The sequence below is a fragment of the Arvicola amphibius genome, chromosome 2 (genome assembly GCF_903992535.2).
Source record: "Arvicola amphibius chromosome 2, mArvAmp1.2, whole genome shotgun sequence".
Lineage (NCBI taxonomy): Eukaryota > Metazoa > Chordata > Mammalia > Rodentia > Cricetidae > Arvicola > Arvicola amphibius.
Genome location: NC_052048.2, coordinates 34,684,179 through 34,701,085, shown reverse-complemented (window position 1 = coordinate 34,701,085; position 16,907 = coordinate 34,684,179). Strand labels below are relative to the sequence as shown.

The 16,907-nt window shown below is 47.2% G+C and overlaps 1 protein-coding gene across 1 annotated transcript; it reads right to left on the bottom strand.

Annotated features, from left to right (window-relative positions):
* Positions 1–5,127: 5,127 nt before the first annotated feature.
* On the bottom strand, positions 5,128–16,338 carry Cidec (cell death inducing DFFA like effector c). The gene is made up of 6 exons (XM_038320179.1): positions 16,206–16,338; positions 15,905–15,982; positions 14,475–14,628; positions 9,741–9,899; positions 9,468–9,658; positions 5,128–6,082 (listed from the first exon to the last, which is right to left on the bottom strand). Exons 1-6 carry the CDS (start codon positions 16,208–16,210, stop codon positions 5,920–5,922), a joined length of 750 nt encoding a protein of 249 aa, XP_038176107.1. The 5' UTR covers positions 16,211–16,338; the 3' UTR covers positions 5,128–5,919.
* Positions 16,339–16,907: the final 569 nt, after the last annotated feature.

Below are 16,907 nucleotides of genomic sequence, written 5' to 3'. Positions count from 1 at the left end.
GTGTGTGTGTGTGTGTGTGTAAACATATCAGTTTTCACAGCTTTGGGCTTGTTTGTTTTATCAGTACTACGGATAGATCCAGGGCCCCCACACTTGCTAGGCAAGCACTCTAACACAGAGCTGCACCCTCAGTCTGGTTTCAGGTGTTGTGTTATAGCAACAGCAAACAGACAAATGTGGAAAGAGTGATGACGTAGCTTGACTGAGAGGAGGAATACCTAGGAATACATGCACAGCACATGTCTGGGTGGGTTTATGAGGAGGCTTCCAGGCTCGGTTGGATCCTAAGAACTCTGACCTATTGAATGAGTGAACCGTTCAGAATTTGGATGCGCTCTTGGGAGGTGATGGAACTGTGGGAAGTGGAATCTGCTTGGAGGAAGTAGGTAGTTTGTTGTGGGTGGCTCTTCTTGGAGGCTATGTCTTATGTTGACTTCTTTCTCTTTTGGTTCTATCAACTTCCTATCTACAATGCTATGAGCTGCTCTGCTACAGCCTGATGTGGGGCTCCTCTCTGTATGCTATGAATATGTTTTCTTGTCATTGGTTAATAAAGAAGCTGTTTTGGCCAGTGGCTTTAGCAGGATAGAGCAAAACAGAAATTCCAAGCAGATAGAGGAGAAAAGAAGGCGGAGTCAGTGAGAGGCCATGTAGCTGCAGCAGGAGACAGATGCGCTGGAACCTTGCTGGTAAACAAGCCTCATGGTAAAATATTAACTAATAGAAATGGGTTGATTTAAGATGTAAGAGCTAGCTAGAAATATGCTTTAGCTATTGGCCAAACAGTATTGCAAATGATAAAGTTTGTGTGATTATTTTGGGCCTGTGCAGTTGGAAACAAACAGTCTCTGCCAACAATGACCTCCTCACCCAATAGATTGCAACCTCTATTAGTCAAGACAGGGTCTTACTGTGTAACTTTGGCTGGCCTGGAACTCACAGAGATCTGCTTCTTCTGCCTTTTGAGTGCTGGGATAAAAGGTGTGTGCCACCACCACCTTGCGCAGAGGACAACTTTTAAGAGTCAGTTCTTTCCTGTAACGTGGCTTCTGGGGAACTGCACTTGGCAGCAGGCACCTTTTCCTGATAAACTCTGTGGCCAGACCCTTTATGATTAATCTCTTCTTTATGATTAATCTCTTCTTTTTAAATTTCAATTTCCGGTTCACAAGTGTGTTGTCTGCATACATGCAGACGTATGACCTGTGAGCCTGAGGCCTGAGGCCAGAAGAGGGCATCAGATCCCCTGGAACTGGAGTTACAGGTGGTTGTGAGCCACTGTGTGGGTGCTGGGAAAGGAACCTAGTTCCCTGAAGGAAGCAGCGCTCTTAATTGCTGGGCCATCTCTCCAGACCCCCGCATGATTAATCTTAGATGTTTTGGTTCTATCTTGCTTTTGTTTTCTGAGACAGAGTCACACTACATAACCCCAAATGAATTGGAACCTGCTATGTAGACCAGGCTGGCTCAAGTGTGTGTCAGTCCTCCTGCCTCTGCTTCCTGAGTACTGGGATTACAGGCATACACCTAAATCTGTTATTTTAAAAAATTTATCTTTGGGGCTGGAGAGATGGCTCAGAGGTTTTTTTTTTTTTTTTTTTTTTTTTTGAAATTCTTTATTTGTTTATTTGCTTGTTTGTTTAGTCGGTGTCTTTTTTTTCTTCATGGTTTATTTTTTTATATTTAAAAATTGGCTCAGAGGTTAAGAGCATTGCCTGCTCTTCCAAAGGTCCTGAGTTCAATTCCCAGCAACCACATGGTGGCTCACAACCATCTGTAATGAGGTCTGGTGCCCTCTTCTGGCCTGCAGACATGCACACAGACAGAATATTGTATATATAATAAATAAATATTTAAAAAAATTTATCTTTGATGGGGGGCACTTGGTGGTGCTGTTGTACATATACAGAGATCAGCAGACAGCATCTGGGAATCCATTCACTCCTTTCGCCAATGGCTTCTAGTGACTGAATTCAGTTTGTCAGTCTTGACAGCAAGCACCTTTATCAGCTATATCTTGATTTTTTAAAAATGATTTCTTATTGTTGGGCCTGGGGATACAGCTCGGTGGTAGTAGAGTGCTTGCCCAATGTGTGTGTGAGGTTCTTGACTCAAAATTAATGTTTTTAAAACCAACTTTTAAAGAATATATCTGGGCATGGTGGCACACAGCACTAATCCTAGCGATCAAGAGATAGAGGCAGGCAGATCTCTTGAATTTGAGGTCACCCTACTCTACAAGTTCTAAGACAGCCAGGTCTACAGATCTGTGCTATATGCACAATGCAAGAAGGGCTGGTGGGTGACAAACGTGGCAAAAAGAAAAAAAAAAGCAAGTGGTTTCACCTTATCTGGCATCACCTAGAGTGTGTGACTGCTCTGTCACAGGCTGTGGGTATTCCCAAAGCCTCCTGGGAGGTCTCCTGCGTATCTCAGAAGCAGCGTGAGCAAGGATTTAGTACATACTAGGCAAAGTACACAGCTGTAATCCCAGCACTGGAGAGGTGGAGGCTGAAGGGTCAGGAGTCCACAGTCACTCTTGACTACATAAAACTGGAGGTCAGCCTGGGCTATGTGAGACTGACTGAAATATATATGTATAAGTCAGTGAGATGGCTCAGCCAGGAAGGAAGACTGAAGCCAAGTCTGACAACCTGAGTCTGATCCCCCAATATCCGCATGGTGGGGGGATCGACTCCGTAAGTTGACCTCTAGACTTGTGCTATGGCACACGCATGCCAGTACATGTCCCCACAAAAAAATTAAAAATAAAAAACCAAAGTATGTGTGTTTTTTGTTTTTATTTTCATTTATTCATTAAAATAGGAGAGAGACAGACAGACAGACAGACTGACTGACTAGCCAAAGGCTGTTTCGTGGCTCACTCAGCTAAGCAGAGGTCTCCTCCGCCAACACTGTCTAGCCCCAGGAAAGGCTGTCTCCCCACTTGGGCCGCTGTCGCGCCCTCCAGAGGTTATAGATCCTTTACTCTTTGGAGGTGTCCCTCCCTGCCCCATGCCCACTGGCAGGCTGCCCTCTCTTGTTCCCTTCCAGCAGATAGCTACCTTCATTCCAGTGGGCTCTGAGCTCCTGGAAGAAAAGGAGGAGCCAAACGTTGCCTGGGCTGAGGGCTCAGTGCCAGGTGGCTGCCCCAGTCAGCTGCTGAACTTGTGAAACTCAAGCCCAGGAGAAGAGGCCAGGGACAAACACCAGCTTGCATCAGCCCCTCTGGCTCAGTTACAGCTTTGCAGCAGGTGTGGACAGGCTAGCGCTTCAGCAAGGGAAACAGAATTGAGGTAAACCAGACCTCCAGAAGGCCGAGCCAGCCTGCTCCGAGGCAGCCTCCAGCCAGGTCCACAACCATAAGCGGGCCCAAAATAGAAAGTGCTCTTGACCTGTCCTTGGCTGCTCCGCTCTTCTCAGATTTGGCTCCAGGCGCGAGGTAGCTGCCAGCAACGGCTTTCCAGACATGCTTGAGTAACTTGGCCCTTGGCCTTAGAGTTTTCTAAATCCAAATAAACTTTATAGGGAGGATTGTGAAATTATATTAGCTTTGGATCTGAGAGCCAGGCTGAAGCCTGGCTTCCTACAGTTACCGGGCAATGAAAAATGGGGTCTTCTTTTCCAAGCAGCCGCCAAGATGGCTGAAGAGGAGAAGTGTACCAACCGTGGATTGTTGGTGAACAGCTGATGCAAGCCCCAGAGATGGAGCCTGAACCATGGCCTGTGGTGGAAGCAGTACTCGAAACTCAAGTGCCTGAGAAAAGCCAAGAAGGAGGCGCCACCCATGGGGAAGCCAGAGGTGGTACAGACCCACTTGGGGGACACGATCCTCCTGCCTGAGATGGTAGGGAGCATGGTAGGATTGTACAATGTAAAGACTTTCAACCAGGTGGAAATTAAACCGCAGACAATCAGCCGCTCCCCTGGTACGTTCTCCATCACCTACAAGCCCCTGAAGCACAGCCAGTGTGGTACGGGTGCCACCTACTCCTCCAGCTTCATCCCCCTCGAGCAGCTGTGGCCAATAAATGGGACTCACTCTGAGAAGACCTGACTCCTCCTCCTCAGAGCTCTTGATTTGTTTTTGCAGTGTCTGGGGTCACTGTGCCAGGCTAGAGACTCACTTTGCAATCCTGAGGGTGGAGGTGTTAACCATAAACAGGGAACTGTGTGCAAGCTGGCATAGGCACTGATAAATTGCCCCATAGATGTACCAGGACCCTTCAACCTGGACATGTGAAAGGTTATTATAAAATACACCCTGGCGGTGGTGGCATGCCTTTAATCCCAGCACTCCAGAGGCAGAGACCAGTGGATCTCTGTGAGTTCGAGGCCAGTCTGGTCTACACAGCGAGTTACAGGAAAGTTCCAAAGCTACAGAGAAACCCTGTCTCTAAAAACCAAATCAATCAAACAAACAAACAAATAAAATAATAAAATACAACAACTGAGAATCAAAAGAGTGGTTTGATTCACCTTACATACATGAATTACATGGTCTGTCTAAACACCAAATGTGTCAGGCCTCAAAAACCAACTGCAGATTTTTATTTTAACATTTATATATCTATTTATTTATTGCATCTCACAGTGTCAGGACCTTATGTATTAAAAAGGAGCTGGGCTGGGGATGTGGCGCAGTTGGTAGAGCATTTGCCTAGCATGCTGGAAGCCCTGGGTTCTGGGTTCAATCCTCCAGTGCCACATAAGTTGGACATGGTGCTTCACACACTTGTAATGCGATCACTTGGGAGGTGGAAGCAAGTGAATCAGAAGTTCAGGGTCCTCCTCCACAAATAACACATTTGGAGCCAGACTGGGTGACATGAGACTCTGTATCTAGAAGAGCAAACAGGGCCACCGATACAGTCATCATATACAAGCAATTGCTGTGCAAGCCAGACAGCCTGATTTCAGTCCCTGGGACCCAGAGCGGAATGAAAGTTGACCTCTGACCTCCACACCTGCACCATGGTAGTAGCATACCAGCACACACACATGCACACACGCGTGTGCCCACACAAACACAAACACACACACACACACACACACACACCAATAATGATAAATGCTATCTCCTGTACTTCTTGGCAAATGGTTTCACACAAAGAACACAGGCAAAGATGAGGTTTCAGCATAAATAATTTACTTCAGACTCTAATAGCATACATATTAGTGGGGAATGAGAACAAGCGGAGGAATTGTGCCACTTTCCCTAGGGAACACAATCTCTATTATATGACAGGCGAAGCCCCAATTCCATCCAAGTCCAGCTTGGTGAACTGGTGAGTTTACTAGGTTCCTACAGGAGGGGCCTGGGCGACTCAAAACCATCTGTATGACCCCAAAGTCTCCCCTTCACACAGATAAGGTCCCCCAAAAATCTGCATCAATGTCATCCTGGCTTTAGCTAACCTTCTACCTCTTACAAACTCTAGCAACCCCCAAGGCCATGTGTACCTGCGGGGCAGGAGGGAGTAATGGCTGGGACTCCTGGTCAGAGGATCCCCTGGTAATCCCCCTCCTTTTCTCCTTCCCGTGCCACCACCACAGGCCTCGCTGTCACTGTGGTGTTCTGTTCATTTTGTTGTCTTGATTGAGGTCAAAGTATTCTGGAGGCCACCATAGCAATGTGTGCTGCACGGTGAGCATGGTCAAGGCAGGAGGGGACAGCAGAGAGGCGGCATGTGAAGACAAGGTGGCAGACTTTGTGCCAGGGACTCATGCTGGTTCCCTAAGCTACCTGAGACAGGAAGGTAGGAACTGGGCCAGGCCAGGAAGTTCTCCTGTGACCAGGCACCCAGGGCTCCAATCCTTCCTGTTGTGCTGTGAGCGAGGTGCCAGGCTTGCGGGTGCTTCCAGCAGAGTGCCGGGCCCCCAGTCATTGGCTGCAGAGGCCTCTGAGGACTTAGGTCTTCACTGCAGCATCTTCAGACACGCAGGGAGGAGGGAGGGGGTCTTGGTCTTGGAAGGCTGTTCCTCCTCAGTGGCATCCAGGAACTGCTGCATGTAACTGGAGGTGCCAAGCAGCATGTGGCCTGTGGCCTGCATACTGAAGAGGGCCCAGCGGAGCATTTCCCTGGGAGACAGCAAGGCATTCAGATCAGACATGGAGAACACTCTCCATCCTATCTCCCCAAATATTTTCTTCGTTTTTCTATGCTCTCTCTCTCTCTCTTTCTTTCTCTTTTATTTTTGAGACAGAGTCTCGCGCTCTAGCTCAAGTTAGCTAGAAACTCATTATGTAGCTCAGGCTGCCTTTGAACTCGCAGTACTCTCCTGCCTCAGTCTCCTGAAGGCTGTTGCAGCTATGTGCCACCACACCTAACTTTTCTGGTTTGGTTTTGTTTTGATTTGGCTCTTTTTGAGATAGAATCTGGAGATAAAGCCCACATAGCCTTAAAGTAGTAATCTTCCTGCCTCGTCTTCCCATGTGCTGTGTTTACAGACATGCCCCACCATACTGGGCTCAAGTTAGCTTTCCCCCTTAGGAGGATCTAAGTATTACTGAAGCAAAACAACTAAAACCCTTCCAAGTACAGACAGAAACCAGGACCCGGCTCACATAGTCCTGGCTCTACTGTTTTTTCCCATGCTAACTTGAGTTCTCAAAACAAAGTTTTTATATTCTTGTAATAATATTTTTTCTTTCCTGTGGTGCTGGGGGTGGAAGCCAGAGCTTTATTCGTGCATAAGCAACTGATCTGCCACAGAGCTATGTCCCCATCCCATATTTTTTAAGCCACTCTGGGCCAGCCAGATTAACTTACATAATATACTTCTGCCCTTTGTGATACTGTTTCCTAGACTTTATAGTCTTTCCAGGTCAGTGTTCAGAATGCTAGCCACAGGCTCTCATGCCTGATATGATCATACACTAAGAATAGAACTTGGACCAGACAGAGCTGAACACTGATTCAGAGTGGTTTGTGTGTGTTTGCTTTTAACTATTCTATTATAATGACTGGAGATGTAAACTAATTTGGTCGAGTCCTTGTCCTTGATGAACAAAGCCCTGGGTTTATCCCCAACACCGCAATCACCCGGTGTGGCTATACAGGTCTGTAACTTAGAACTCCCTAGCACTGTGGAGATAGAAGCAGGTGGATCAGAAGTTCGAAGTCACCCATAGCTACATAGTAGGTGGGAGGTTAGCCTGGGACACATGAGACCTGTATTAGAGAAAAAAAAAGCTTTAAACTACTTTAGTTCTGAGGTTCCGGGGTTCTGAGTCCCAGCTTTGAGCATGTAAAATGGGGTATGAGTTTGAAATTAACATGAAGCATTCAGCATGTGATCTGATGGACAGAAAGCAGGAAAAGCCGTCAAGAGCAGTGGTTGAATCCAGGTTCTCCCATGGCTGTTTACAAGGACTCAGTGAGGGTCACTAGCGTTGCTGGTTTTACGAACAATAAGGAAGAGGAAATACAAGAAAAAGAAATACTGCTGGGTGGTGGTGGAGGTGCACATGCCTTTAATCCCAGCACTCAGGAGGTAAAGGCAGGAGGATCTCTGTGAGTTCAAGGCCAGCCTGGTCAACAAAGAGAATTTCAGTACAGACAGAGCTATTACACACAGAAACCTTATCTCAAAAAACAAACTAAAAAAGAAAAAAGAAAGAGAAAGAAAGAAAGAAGAAATACTCCTACCTAGTGTTAACCTTGTCTTCTCAGATCCGTCAAGATGGCTCAGTACAGGCAGTTGTGGCTGCCAACCCCAGTAATCTGAGTTCTATCTCAAGGACCCCATGGTGGAAGAAGAGGACCACCTGTCAAAATTTCTCCCTGATGGTCACACTCAGGTCGTATGGAAGCTCTGGGCCAGTGAACTCAGACACACACACACACACACACACACACACACACATACACACTAAAATGAATGTAATATTTTAAAGAGAGATAACCTGTCTTCTCATGTCATGGCAGGCATGTACTCATACACATTCATATATACACATCAAATACATAAACTTTTTAAAATTAACTTCTATTAACCTTCACTCAGTACGTGCATTGATGTTTTGGGCTGGTTCAAGGGGAGTAGAAATACACTTAGAATTATAAGCAGCTCGCATAAAACATATTTTAGGGGTTGGAGAGATGGCTTTGCGGTTAAAAGTGTGTAGAGGACTCAGTAGGCTCCTAGCATCCACGCCAGGAGGCTCACAGACACCTGCATCACTGGCTGCAGGGGACCAGAGGCTCGTGCTCACAGCGGGTATCTGCATTCACATGCACACAACACCAACTCTCTCTCTCTCTCTCTCTCTCTCTCTCTCTCTCTCTCTCTCTCTCTCTCTCTCACACACACACACACACACACACACACACCCCAAAAATAAAATATTTAGGGGGTTGGAGAAATGGCTCACTGACTGCTCTTCCAGAGGACCCAGGTTCAATTCCTAGCACCCACATGACAGCTCACAACTGTCTGTAACTGTAAGATCTGACACCCTCACACATACATACATACAGGCAAAACACCAATACACATAAAACAAAATAACTTTTTGTGATTTTTTTTCCAAGACAGGGTTTCTCTGTAGCTTTGGAGCCTGTCCTGGAACTAGTTCTTGTCGACCAGGCTGGCCTCGAACTCACAGAGATCCGCATGCCTTTAGAGGCCTCCGGAGTGCTGGGATTAAAGGTGTGCACCACTACGGCCTAGCTCTCCCTGTCTTTATATTTCTACCAGGTATCTAGGGTAGATCAACAGAGGGACAGAGAGTAGACTAAAGGTCAGCAGGCTCTCTGGAGAGAACCGAGAGCAATTATTTACTGAGTACAGCTTCTGCTGCCTGGTGCAAAAGTTCTGGAATCCAAGACGATGCTTACACAACACGGTCGGTTACTTTGTACTGCCGAGCAAGACACTTAAAGTGGCCTCAGCAGAAAAATTTTGGATGTGAAGATTTTAGCACAATTTTTTTGAGACAAGGTCTCATTGTGTAGCCCCAGTGGAACTTGATATATAGACCAGGCTAGCCTAAAATTCGCAGAAATTTGCCTCCCTCTGCTTCCCAAGTGCTGGGATTAAAAGTGTATGCCACCACAGCCTGGCCCTAAGAAGTAATCTTTTTTTAATTTATTTATTTATTATGTATACAGTGTTCTGTCTGCATGTATGCCACCAGACCAGAAGAGGGCACCAGATCTCATTACAGATGGTTGTGAGCCACCATGTGGTTGCTGGGAATTGAACTCAGGACCTCTGGAAGAGCAGGCAGTGCTCTTAACCTCTGAGCCATCTCTCCAGCCCCCTAAGAAGTAATCTTAAAATACCTTCTGCCACCCTAATGTAAACCAAGTCTCTTAGATAAGTCCCTTCACAGATGTGACTGTCTTTCTTTGTTAGCCCAGTGCTGCTCCAGCCCCTGAGAGAGCTCAGCTCTGGGCAGACAGGTAGGTTCTGCATTAGCTTCTCTCCCGCCCTGTCCCCGGCTCTTCCGGTCCACTCACTTGAAGATGCGCTTGGCCCTGTAGCAGTGCAGGTCATAGGAAAGCGAGTATGTGTCATAAAGGGTCGCCTTCACGTTCAGGCAGCCGATGAAGTCCTGAGGGTTCAGCTTGTACAGGTCGAAGGTTACCCGGGCCACATCGATCTTCTTAGTCGGCTTCTGGGAATCCGATAGCGGGGGTCTCTTCTTGCGCTGCAAGACAAGCCCGTGTTAGCTTGCATCCGGGACTCCTCCCACGCTCTCAACAATCACCCCTGCCTGGGGAGACGGTCACCTGCTCTGATGGGGGCTTCCACTTCTGACCCTTCTGCAGGACCATGAACACGGTATCTCTTGCGAGGGCTTGGAAATATTCTTCTGTCTCAACAATCGTACCATCTTCCTCCAGCACGAGGGAGAAGGGCTTGTGTCTAAGTTTCAAGATGTCCTGGACCTGGAAAAGAAGGCTGGTCACATTTCTACCATCCCTATAGAGTCACAGAGTTGGGGGGCGAAGGCCCTCATTAAAGGATCTCAGCTGAGAGAGAGAGAGAGAGAGAGAGAGAGAGAGAGAGGAGAGAGAGAGAGAGAGAGAGCAAGTGAGCTGCCATTCATCCATGCAGGGGACTGACCGTACTGTGGGGGCCCCACTCCCGTTCTTAGTACTTCCGAGTCCCAAGAAACAGAGCAGTCTAATAGAATGAGAGTCATAGGTGTGGTTTTATTTAGTGAGATACGTTACATGCCATGAGCTTCACATTTTGAGGGTGTCGGAGGTCTCAGACACATGTGGGAAAATGCTGCAACACTGAACCGTATCCCCAGCCTTCTTTGTACTCTTTGTTTGGAGACGGGGTCTTGTTAAATTGTTTAGGTTGGCCTGGAGCTCACTGTGTAGCACAGGCAGGCCTCAGCCTTCGGTTTACATCTTCCTGCCTCAGTTTCCCAAGTAACTTGGATTACAAGCCTATACCACTGAACCCAGTTAAACTTTTTTGTTGTTCATTTTTTTGTTTGTTTGTTTGAAGACAGGGTCATACTTTGTAGCCATGGCTGGCCTGGACTTGCTATGCGTAGACTGGGTGGACTGGGCTCAAACTCACAGAGATCCATCTGCCTCTGTTTCCCAAGTGCTGGGATTAAAGGCATGTACCGCTATACCTGGCCATTATTTTAAAATTTTATTTTTATTGTATGTAAATGTCTGTGTGGGTGGGATTGAGCATCTGCCCAGAGTGTCCACATCATGCCCTGGAGCTAGAGTTACAGGTGATTGTGAGCAGCCCGGTGTGAGCGCTGGGAAGTGAACAAGCATGCTCTTACTTAACATCTGAAGTGACCTGTCCAGCCCCACAATGCAATATTTAAAAGAATACAATTCAGTCAATTATGATGGATGGTGTACACTGGTAATCCTTGTATTCAGAAATCAGAGACGGGGTTTTCAGCAAGCTCAAGGTTAGCCTAGTCTGTCCATGAAGATGGAGGCCAGCCAGGGCTGCATACCGAGACCCTGTCTCCAGAAAGAATGGGGAGTGGGAACAAAGAAAGGAAGAGTATCCAGTTCAACGTCGAGTTGAAGATTGTCCCCTGACTGAGTCTGGGGTAATGTGAACACTGGTAAACCATCTGTTACTACTGTTATATCACATTAAAATATGAATGGCTGGTGTTCCAGCATGGTGGCACATGCCTTTAGTCCCTACACTTGGGAAACAGAAGAAGGCAGATCTCTGAGTTTGAGGTCAGCCTGGTCAACAGAGTGAGTTCCAGGACAGCCAGAGCTACACAGAGAAACCCTGTCTTGAACACCTCCTCCCCACAATATGAGTGTTTGGATATCTTTTGGTATCAATAAATTAGTAAATTTAAAGTATGAGGCAGCATTGTATGTTTGCTTGGTATAGAATACATCTTAGAAAACAATTAGCAATGTGGAATTGCCCTCTGTATGCTGTGAATATATTTTATTACCATTGGTTAATAAAGAAGCTTTTTGGCCTGTGGCAGCGTAGAATAGAGCTGGGTGGGGAAAACTAAACTGAATTCAGGGAAAAAGAAGGTGGAGTCAGGGAGATGCCATGTAGCTGCCAAAGGAGAAAAATGCCAGAACCTTACCAGTAGGCCACAGTCTCATGGTGATACACAGATTAATAGAAATGGGTTAATTTAAGATGTAAGAGCTAGCTAGGAATATACCTAAACTATTGATCAAACAGTGTTGTAATTAATACAGTTTCTGTGTGATTATTTGGGTCAGGGCAGCTGGGAAACAAATGAGCAGTCTCTGTTTACAAATTAGTACAAGAAAAGTAAAAAATTCAAGTTAAGTTGGGTGGTGGTGGCACATGCCTATAGTCCCAGCACTCGGGAGGCAGACGCAGGTGGATCTCTGAGTTTAAGGTCAGCCTGCACTACAGAGGGAGTTCCAGGACAGCCAGAGCCACACAAAAGGAAACCCTGATTTAAAAAAACAAAAAATAAATAAAAAATTAAAGTTAACACAGTGAGAAAAGTAAAAACATTACACAGAGAAGGCCAACTGTGTAATCCTATTCAGATGATTGAGTTAAATGAAACAAGAGAAAAAAAAATGGTGTGTATGTTTGTAAGTTAAGGTTCTTGCTAGGAAAAATATTCTTCCTACTAAGCAACATCTCCAGGTGTCAACTTAAAAAATATTTTTTAAAGATTTGTTTATTCATTATGTAAACAGTACTCATACACACATCATACACGCACAGTAATAATTTTAGAATAGAAGACAAAACTGTCCAGATTTGGGGGACAACCAGCAGCGCTCCAGTGGAGGCTCGAGATGAGCTCTGCTGACGTTACACTGTCTTCTCATTTTGATGGCTGAGGAACATTCAAGAGAATATCCTCTTGTACAAAAAATACATAAGGAGGACTGGAGGGCTGGAGAGATGGCTTAGCAGCACCCACATGACAGCGCACAACTGTCAGTAACTTCAGTTGCAGGGGCTCTGACACCCTCACATGGACATATGTGCATACAAAATGCACTTGAAGTACAAATAAATAAGTAAAAAGAAAGAAAAGAAAATGTCCAAGGGAAGTGTCCAAGTTCATGGCAGCAGACTGGCCATTTCTGCTCCAGTGATTCAGCAAATGTTTTGTATGCTCTTTACAGGTTTTGTTAGTTTCATTTGCTTCGTATTGGTTTTAAAAATCCACCACAGTTGTGTGTGTGTATACATGCGTGTATGTGTGAATGTGTGCGCGCGCATGCGTGTGTGTGTGCATGTGAGTGTGTGTGTGCGCGTGTGTGCGTGCATGCGAGTGTGTGTGTGTTTGTGTGTGTGTGTGTGTGAGTGAGCTAGCAGAGCCCCTGCTCATCATGAGCAATGCCCTGGGCACCATGTTAGCATGCCATTACTGGGCAGTGGCACAGGCCGTAATCCCAGCACTCAGGAGGTAGACGCAGTAAGAGCTAAAGTTCCAGTCAGTTATACAGTGAGTTTGAGGCCAGCTATGTAGGACCCTGTCTCAAACAAATAAGCAATAAAAGCCCTTCTTTTAAAATTCCTCTAGGTGGGAGTAATGGTGTATGCCTGTAACTCCAGAACTCGGAAGGCAGAGGCAGGTGGATCTCTATGAGTTCGAGGCCAGCCTGGTCTACAGAGAGAGTTCCAGGGCTGTTATACAGAAAAACCCTGACTCAAAAAACAAAACAAAACCATAAACAAAAAACAAACAAACAAATAAAAGAAAACCATGTCTAACTGCCTAAAACAAACTAAAATAAACAAATGAAATTTAAGGTTGAACGGGACGGCTCAGCGGGTAAAGGTGCTTACTGCCAAGTCTGCTGACCCACGTGATGGAAAGAGAAGATCGACTCCTAAGAGTCATGCTCTCATTTCTACGTGTGTCCCATGGCATGCATGTAGTTAAACAATCATTACAAAAAAAAATCAAATTTCAACTTCTCCAGTGGCAACCACATCTATACTCCCCTCAACACAATCCACACCTCTGTGCCGCCAGACATGGACTCAAAGTCCAGAAAGCTCACCTCGAAGGTTAAGTCAGCAGACGACCTCCAGGCCCTGGCAGTAAGTGTCCTGTCACTGTCTGTATGGCAGAGATGGGGTCTCACTGTTGCTCCCTGTATCCCCTGACAACAGAACCCCGACTAGGAGGTCCTCAGATTCCACAACTCTAAGGCTCTCCTAAAGTACCAAGGGGTGTGAAGGGTTGGAATCAAGCATGCTAAGAACACCATAATGATGCAAGTGGTCCCCAGAGCTCAGAGCAAAGGGGGAACCAGTCCTTTTGAGTTCTTTTGATTCAAGGCCAACTCAGCCACAGACCTCACAGGAGACGACAAACCTGCGCCTAGGAAGAACAGAGCTAGTTCACAGGAATGCGATGGAACCCTCATCTTGAAGGTTAAGTCAGCTCTGCTCTCTGCATGCTAAATGGGCTCTGACAGCTGAAAACCTACTGCAAACGTTTGGCTTGTGTGGGCCACTTGGACGCACAGGTAGAGGGGTTAGGTTAGCATCAGTCCCGTGCAGCTGACTAATGAGCCAAAGACCTGAGGTCACATGACAGAAGCAAAATCAGAAGCTGTAGCGGGGCAGTGGAGGAAAGATGAGAACTGGGTCCTGCTCTTAGCACTCAGCGCTTCTGTTAGCAGGAGCTGGTTGCCCGAGGCACCATGCCTGGCTTTTTCCTGCTAGTGTAAGAAATACTGGGGAAAGGGAACTAAGAGCCCTTTCAGGAAGAAAGTAACCACCACCTACTGTTAGTGTGTAAGATGGCAATGTACGACCCTCCTTCTGTCTCTTGACCACGTCATTTAGCCATCACACATCACTCTCCAGGCAGGCAACGCCAACCCTCCAGCACCAACACCATCAAGAACCTGCCACTACTTAAGAACGTACTGCGCATGTGCACAGACTTCCAGCTCAGGGACCTGAAAGACGACGCAACCCGCAGGGTCAACCCTCCGCCACGGCTTAGAGAGAGCCTATGCAAGGTACAGCAGATCCCTTACCTTGCCCAGGAGGTCCTCCAGGCTGTGAGCCATGATGCCTTTGCGAACCTTCCGATCTGCCGTGCTAACTCGACAGGGCCTCGCCCTGAGGGCTTCCCGCCTGGGCTTAGACACCAGCTGTTGGGTCACCACGGCAGTGCTCACTGCCACATGCCTGGGAACATCAGTTTGAACATCAGAAGACCTGCCTGCTGCCTTCAGGTCTGCCCACAGCTGACCCTTCCGATCAATCAGGGCAGCCCTTCCGAAGATACATCTCCAATTTGAGTGGGCAGGAAAATCAGCGGGAATCCTGCCTAAATTAGACTCACTCCAGTGCCTTTGAGTGGAGCCTAAGGGGTTGGGTGTCTAACAAGTCCCTAAAGCCCTGTCAGCGTGGCTTGGACCAGCCACATTCCCCTGTGGATGGCTCTGCTTCTCTGGCCTTGGTCACCTTGCCTGTGAAGGGGAGTGAAGTGCCCCCCACCCTGTGGAGTATCTGGGGACTCTGAAGTACACAGGGTAGAAAGAAAGGAGTGGAGAGGATCTGGATCTGGGATTTCCTGGGCTCAGATTCAAAGTTTGTGCTACAGATTTGCTGGTGACAGAATACACAACCCGTGACTCAGTTTCCTTATCTATTGACTTGGCATAATAGCCCCCACAACCAGGAGTAGGAGTGAGGCTCCTGGGAGATCAGGAATGGAGGCACCCAGTGCCAAGCCCTTTCTACTCCAGATGTAACGGAACTGTGGCGGTGGCAGAGAGAGCATAAGATGGGAACTTGTCCAGACTGCAAGGTCTTGGGTTCTCCTCTAGGCCTCCTGAATCATATCTGCCGGCTTCACTGTAGGATTTTGTTTGTTTTGTTTTAATGGGCGCTTTGCTTGTTTGTTTTTGAGATAGCATCTTGATCTGTAGCCCTGGAACTTACTTTTTTTTTCTTTTTTCTTTTTCTTTTTTGGACCTGAAACTTTCTATGCAGACCAGACTATCCCCAAACTCACCAAGATCTGCATGCCTCTGCTTCCCGAGTCCCAGGATTCAAAGTGTGTGCCACCATGCCTGGTCATATCTGTGTTTCAACTAGACACCCATGTGATTTTCCTTTCTTTTTATTTCTCCTCCTCCTCTTTTTTCCTTTTCCTTCTTCTCTTTCTCCTTCTCCTCCTCCTCCTCCTCCTCCTCCTCCTCCTCCTCCTCCTCCTTCTCCTTCTCCTTCTTCTAGGATGACCCATGTAGCCCTGACTGATCCAGAACTTGCTGTGTCCACTACAGGCTGGCCTCAAACTCACAAAGATCTGCCTGCTTCTGCCTCCTGAGTGCTGGGATTAAAAGCATACACCACCACATCCATCCCCTACATGGTTTTTATATCTATTAAAGTTTTTGAAGTTCTAACAGATGGCTCCCCAGGTTCCCCCTTCCTTTCTATCCCTGTCTTTCCTTACCTGGACAGTGACTTGGGGTACAGAAGGCTGAGAGACTTCATGGCGTAGTCCATTCTTGTCAGCTGAATTGTGTTAGACCTGGATCGGAGGTAGAAACCCATCTGGTTAGAATGGGAAGGAAGGGAGAGGGTCCCTCTCTTTCTTTCTTTGACCCACTATATCCCCAACCCCCACTCAGAAACCCTCTGCCCCAGTCTTTCACCCTATTCTCTATTTCCCTGAATCCATATCAACTACAGCTGAGCCAGCATCTACCACCCCCACTGATTCCTCAGCAGCTCCCAGCCCCAGCCCAACTCACTCCATGTTTCTCTATCCCAAGCTCTGGCTATACTGAGCAGAGGAGCCCAAGCCAGGGCTGAAGAGGCCCTCACTGCTTTGTCCCTGTCCCTGGGGGCAAAGTCCACGCTCTGCTGGCAGGGGGTGAGTCACACCACCTCAAGCTTGGAGAGACCTGAAAGTCACCTATCCTCCAGAAACTCCACAGGCAGTCAGACCTTGGAGAGCCTGCTCTAACCATGGGCCCTTGAGCAATAAAGCCCTCCTGAGGCTTAGCACTGGCCAAGAGAACTAACTCTCTGTCATGTTAAAGACTGTCTAGGTTTGTACTCTCCGATACCATAGCTGTTACCCATACTGAATCCTTGGCACCGTAACCAATGTGGCAAAGGAGTTGACGCCACACTTCTAGTTTAGATAACTACCATGGTTTCTAGCAGGGTAGTCCTGGGCCCCTGTGCCTCTGCTTTTCCTTCTATATTGCTGCTCTCTGGTTCTTGCCTGCTGCTTATCTCAAACTCAGAGCTCAACATAAGCTACCTAGAAGCCCCAGCTCCCTGCTGCCAACTCAGGAACACCTCTTCTGGTTGCTCACAGAATGACCCCTCTACCCTGCCCTTCTCTGTCTGTTTCTGCTGTAGCTCCCTCCTGGGTTCCTGCTGCCCCTATCTTCAAGGCCTTAGCCCAGGGAGCGAGTCTGAATACCAGGAGTGGGCAGACATGG

Coding starts and splice junctions, on each gene's coding strand:
- Cidec (XM_038320179.1), bottom strand. Junction 9,900..14,474: donor TGGAGGACCTCCTGGGCAAG/GTAAGGGATCTG, acceptor CTTCTTTTCCAG/GTCCAGGACATCTTGAAACT. Junction 6,083..9,467: donor AGGGCCAAGCGCATCTTCAA/GTGAGTGGACCG, acceptor GCTGTCTCCCAG/GGAAATGCTCCGCTGGGCCC.